This window comes from Amborella trichopoda, chromosome 4 (genome assembly GCF_054954075.1).
Source record: "Amborella trichopoda isolate Santa Cruz 75 chromosome 4, AtrichopodaSantaCruz75HAP2 v2.0, whole genome shotgun sequence".
In the NCBI taxonomy this organism is placed as follows: Eukaryota; Viridiplantae; Streptophyta; class Magnoliopsida; order Amborellales; family Amborellaceae; genus Amborella; species Amborella trichopoda.
This window is the reverse complement of record NC_142339.1, coordinates 59,351,760-59,356,877: the sequence shown is the minus strand read 5'-3', so window position 1 is coordinate 59,356,877 and position 5,118 is coordinate 59,351,760. Positions and strand designations below refer to the sequence as shown.

Genomic DNA, 5,118 nt, shown 5'->3' with positions numbered 1-5,118 from the left:
ATAATGTGTTAAAAATTTAGGTTTTTGATTCCTTATATTGTTGTTTATCAGAAAATATAGTCAATTGGATGTAATTTATTCACTTGGAGGTGAATTTTTTAGTTAAAATCGCTTAAGTAAAACGACTCTGTGAAGAACAAATTTCTTTTTTTTTTTTTTCTTTTTTTTTTTTTTTTTTTGTAGCCCATGATAGAATTTTTTGTAATCTATGATCGAATTTTTTGTAATCCATGATCAAAATGTTTGTTTTTTTTTCTTGTAATCCATGATCGAATTTTATTTTTTATTTTTTATTTTTGTAACCCATGATAGAATTTATTGTAATCCATGATCGAATGTTTTGTAATCCATGATCGAAATGTTTGTTTTTTTTTGTAATCCATGATCGAATTTTTTGTTTTTTGTTTTTTATGTAACCCATGATAGAGTTTTTTGTAATCTATGATTGAATTTTTTGTTATCCATGATGTAATTGTTTTTTTCTTTTTTAGTAATCCACGATCGAATTTTTTGTTTTTTTTGTTTTTTTTTTTTGTAATGCATGATCGAATTTTATGTAATCCATGAACGAATTTTTTGTAATCCATGATAGAATTTTCTGTAATCCATGATCGACTTTTTTGTAATCCATGATCGAATTTTATGTAATCCATGATCGAATTTTATGTAATCCATGATCGAATTTTTTGTAATCCATGATAGAATTTTCTGTAATCCATGATCAACTTTTTTGTAATCCATGATCAAAATGTTTGTTTTTTTTACTTGTAATCCATGATCGAATTTTTTGTGTTTTTTTTTTTTTTGTAACCCATGATTGAATTTTTTGTAATCCATGATGGAATTGTTTTTTTTTGTTCTTGTAATCCACGATCGAATTTTTTGTTTTTTTATGTTTTTTTTTTTTTTTTGTAATCCATGATCGAATTTTATGTAATCCATGATCGAATTTTATGTAATCCATGATCGAATTTTATGTAATCCATGATCGAATTTTTTGTAATCCATGATCGAATTTTTAGAAAATTTATGAATTTTTTTTTTTAATCCATGATCGAACTTTTTGAAAATTTGTTAATTTTTTTTTTTAATCCATGATCGAATTTTTTGAAAATTTGCTGTACTTTTTTTTTTTTATTTCTTTTTATCCATGATCGAATTTTTTGAAAAATGATGATTTTTCGAAAAGATGTGAAAATCGTGATAAAGTTTTGATTATCATGATGTATTAAACATTTAAACCTAATTTTTAATTTTTATTGTTTGAGTTTGCTGTAATTTTTTTTTTTTTTTTTTCATGATCGAATTTTTTGAAAATTGATGATTTTCCGAAAAGATGTGAAAATCGTGACAAGGCTTTAATTATCATGAGGTATTAAACCATATTTTAAATTTTTATTGTTAAAGTTTTTGTTGAAAAAATTGTATGTTGATGGATTATTTATGCAAAAAAATGCATGTTATTATATTTTCAATACAAAACTGTATTTTTTTTATCTGTTGTTCATGGATTTTTAAGTTGGAATGACTGATGTTAGCCGGCTCTTTGAAGAATTGTTTTTATTATTAATTTTTTAATGCAAAAAATGTATGTTCTTGATAATTGAGTTGTAGCCATGTTTGGAGCTTGCATTTTGTATTATTCTAAATGTTTGTAATTGATATGTACGAAATATTATTGTCAAAAAAGGTATTTTGCAATAACAAATAACAACGAATATGACTACATGAACTACCGCAACATATTATCACTACATATTGTGATTATTTTTCTTTTTAAACTGTCAGGTTAATTTAAACTTTTTACATCTTAAAACAGTTGAATCATGTTAAGATCTACAGAAGACCCTGCATGGCAACATGGGGTCAGACTTGATCCCAACAAGAAAGACAAAATTATTTGTAATTACTGTCAAAGAGTGATAAGTAGTGGGGTACATAGGTTCAAACAACACTTGGCAGGGGTTAAGGGAGAAGTTTCTGCATGCACTAGTGTCCCTAGTAATGTAAAAAAACAGATGGTGGCAATTCTTAATGCTAGCAAAGGTAAAAAAATTGCCAAACATAGGATGAATGAGGAGATAGCTAGTTTATATACACCATCAAGCAGGAATGATACAGAAGAGCAATATAATTATGACCTAAAAGAGCAATATAATAATGAGCTAGACATGGCCACAAGATTGAGTTTATATGAACAATATCAGAGGGAATGTGGGTTTAGAATGCCTGGTGGGTCTAGCTCAGACATGCATGGTGGGCCTAGCTCCGATATGCATGGTGGGCCTAGTTCAGATATGCATGGCGGGTCCAGCTCGAGCATGTATGGCGGGCCCAGCTCAAATATGTATGGAGAGGTTGGTGGCAATATGTATCAAGAAGAATCAGTTGTTGAAGAAATTGTTTCTAAGTTACCTAGGAGTGCCAGTATTGCAGGTCATGGTCGTAAAGACCCATTTCTCTCAAAGCCTAAGTCACAACAGATGACCTTAAAAGGCATGGTTAAATGTACAAGAAACATGTTAGGGAGATATGTTGGTAAATGGTTCTACGATAAAGGGATTCCCTTTGATGCAGCCAATAGCCCATATTTTCCACCTATGGTTAGTGCAATCCAGAGAGCCGGGCCCGGGGTAAAACCCCCGACGGCATATGAGCTCAGTGGGCCAATATTAGACGAAGAGGTAGAGGAAGTTAAAAAGTGGATTGAAGAATATAAACAGAGTTGGCCAAGGACAGGAATTACTCTCATGAGTGATGGTTAGTTGAATAAAGTTAGCAAAAAGGAGTTTTTAAACTTCTTGGCCTATTCCCCAAAAGGTACAGCTTTTTTGTCTAGCAAAGACGTATCAGGGACGAAGAAGGATGCAAACTTCTACGTACGACTATATGATCAGATAGTGGAGGAGGTGGGGGATAAGCATGTAGTCCAGTTTATTACGGACAATGCGCGTGCATGTGTTTCTGCGGGCAGCAAGTTGATGGATAAGAGGAAGCATCTAGTATGGACCCCGTGTGCTGCACACAACATCGATCTTATGTTAGAGGAAATCGGTGAGATCAAAATTGTGAAGGAGACTCTAGATGAAGCAAGGTTGGTGTCGAGATTTATATACAACCACTCGAAAATATTATTTCTGTTTAGAGAACACTTTAAGAAAAAAGAGATAATCATGCCTGCCATAACCCGCTTTGCGACCGATTACTTAGCTGTGGACTCCATTCGACAATCTGAAGGTGCATTAAAGAGATTGTTTACTTGTGAAGAGTGGTTAAATGACCGCCTCTCGAAGTCCAGTACCGGTGTAAAAGTGGATAACATAATCTCAAATAGGCTGTTCTGGTCTCGATGTTCCAGTGTTGTAGAGGCCACTGCCCCTTTGGTCACGGTGTTAAGAATGGTGGATGCTGATAAGAAAGCTACCATGGGTATCCTTTATGAAGGTATTGAGAGGGCGAAATCAGCTATTGGGGAGAAGTGTAATTTTGCTAGCAAAGTGATCGAGATTATAGAAAAGAGGTGGAACACCAAATTCGGACGTCCAATTCATTATGCTGGTAAATATATATTTATATCATTACAATGTTTCAGTTTAAATCATTTTTTTATGAAATTGTAAATGACATTTTTCTACCTATATATTTTTTAGGTTACTACTTCAACCCAAAATTTTTCTATTTGACACCTGAACAATCCCACAAGATTATGGAAGGGGTCTGATACATTATTGCAAGGTTGGAGAGAAGCCATCGAAACCAAGTAGCAGCAATATAAGAGGTATTATTTAATGTTTGGGTAAGAACTTCATTGAGTTGTTATATTTGTGAGGAATAATGCACTAAAACGTAATATATTTGTTTTAGCTTGCTATGTATAGGGATGCTATAGGATCCTTCGGAACTAGACTTGCCAGAAATTCTCGAACTATGATGGATCCAGGTTATCCCCTCGCTAATATTTTGTTTATTCATATATTTAATCTTATGAATTGTTCTTGCCCTTACAATGCTTTTTACATTTTAATCCAGCTGAATGGTGGGAGATATATGGTACTGATGCACCTCACCTAAAGAGGATAGCAATCAAGGTGCTCTCCCAAACATGTTCTGCTACTGGCTGTGAGCGCAACTGGAGTACGTTCCAATGGTTGCACACTACTAGAAGGAATCGACTCGCTTCTGAGAAGCTTCATAAACTAGTCTACGTTCATTATAATTTAAACCTCAGAGAGCGACAAATAAGAAGAAAGCTTGAAGACTATGGGCCGATAGACTTAGACACAATATTTGTCACAGACACAGCAGACCGATGGGTAGTCGAAGAGGAGGAGCCAGTGTTGCACAAGAGAGCGTTCCTTGAGGCTATCGGTGATGAAGATATTGAAGAAACTGATGAGCGGCATGAAAGAGGAAGCAGCCAGCCAATGTATCCACAATATGTCGATGATATTGCACCTAATGAGGGAGAGTGGGAAGGGGGTCTAAGAGAAAATGAGAGAGATGATGATTCTGAGGCCACCCTATCCCAGCCATATTATTCACATATCGAGTCCCAACAGCAACAGTGTAGGGATGAGCACGACAGTGCAGGTGAGCATGAAGGATGGACAAGCTTCGGGGATTTTGGACTGGGAACACAACAAAACACTAACACTCAGGGATTTGGGAATAGTCAGACGCCCGCTAATATCGATGATTCGTTTTTAGATCGAATCAATGAATTGTCAAACGAATTCAATCAATGGCACCAGCGTGACCAAGAAGAACAACAACGTCGTCTATCATTTTATTTTTAGATCGTATGTTATTAATTTTAGGCTTTATTGTAGTCCATGTATGTTGATATACTTATTCCATGATAATTCTATGTTTATCCTTTTGTGTGATGTAAATTAAATGTTGAATGGCGGTTCATGCAGGGAAAGAACATATCAATATTCGCATATTCATCCAAAAACATGAAAATTCTTAATGGAGTACCCTCATTTTTTATTGAATTCCTAAAAAACAATATTTATAATGAATTTTAATAATTTTTTCGGATTTTTTTGAAGCTTTATTCTGACCGATTCACCCGATTCCGATCCGGACCGCCGATTCGCCGATCCGGATCGCCGA

At 34.2% G+C, this 5,118-nt stretch overlaps 1 protein-coding gene across 1 annotated transcript; it reads left to right on the top strand.

Annotated features, from left to right (window-relative positions):
* Nucleotides 1-3,063: 3,063 nt before the first annotated feature.
* LOC148782654 (uncharacterized) lies at nucleotides 3,064-4,892 on the top strand. The gene is made up of 4 exons (XM_088864152.1): nucleotides 3,064-3,558; nucleotides 3,651-3,778; nucleotides 3,865-3,940; nucleotides 4,030-4,892. Exons 3-4 carry the CDS (start codon nucleotides 3,871-3,873, stop codon nucleotides 4,794-4,796), a joined length of 837 nt encoding a protein of 278 aa, XP_088720278.1. The 5' UTR covers nucleotides 3,064-3,558; nucleotides 3,651-3,778; nucleotides 3,865-3,870; the 3' UTR covers nucleotides 4,797-4,892.
* The last annotated feature ends 226 nt before the right edge of the window (nucleotides 4,893-5,118 follow it).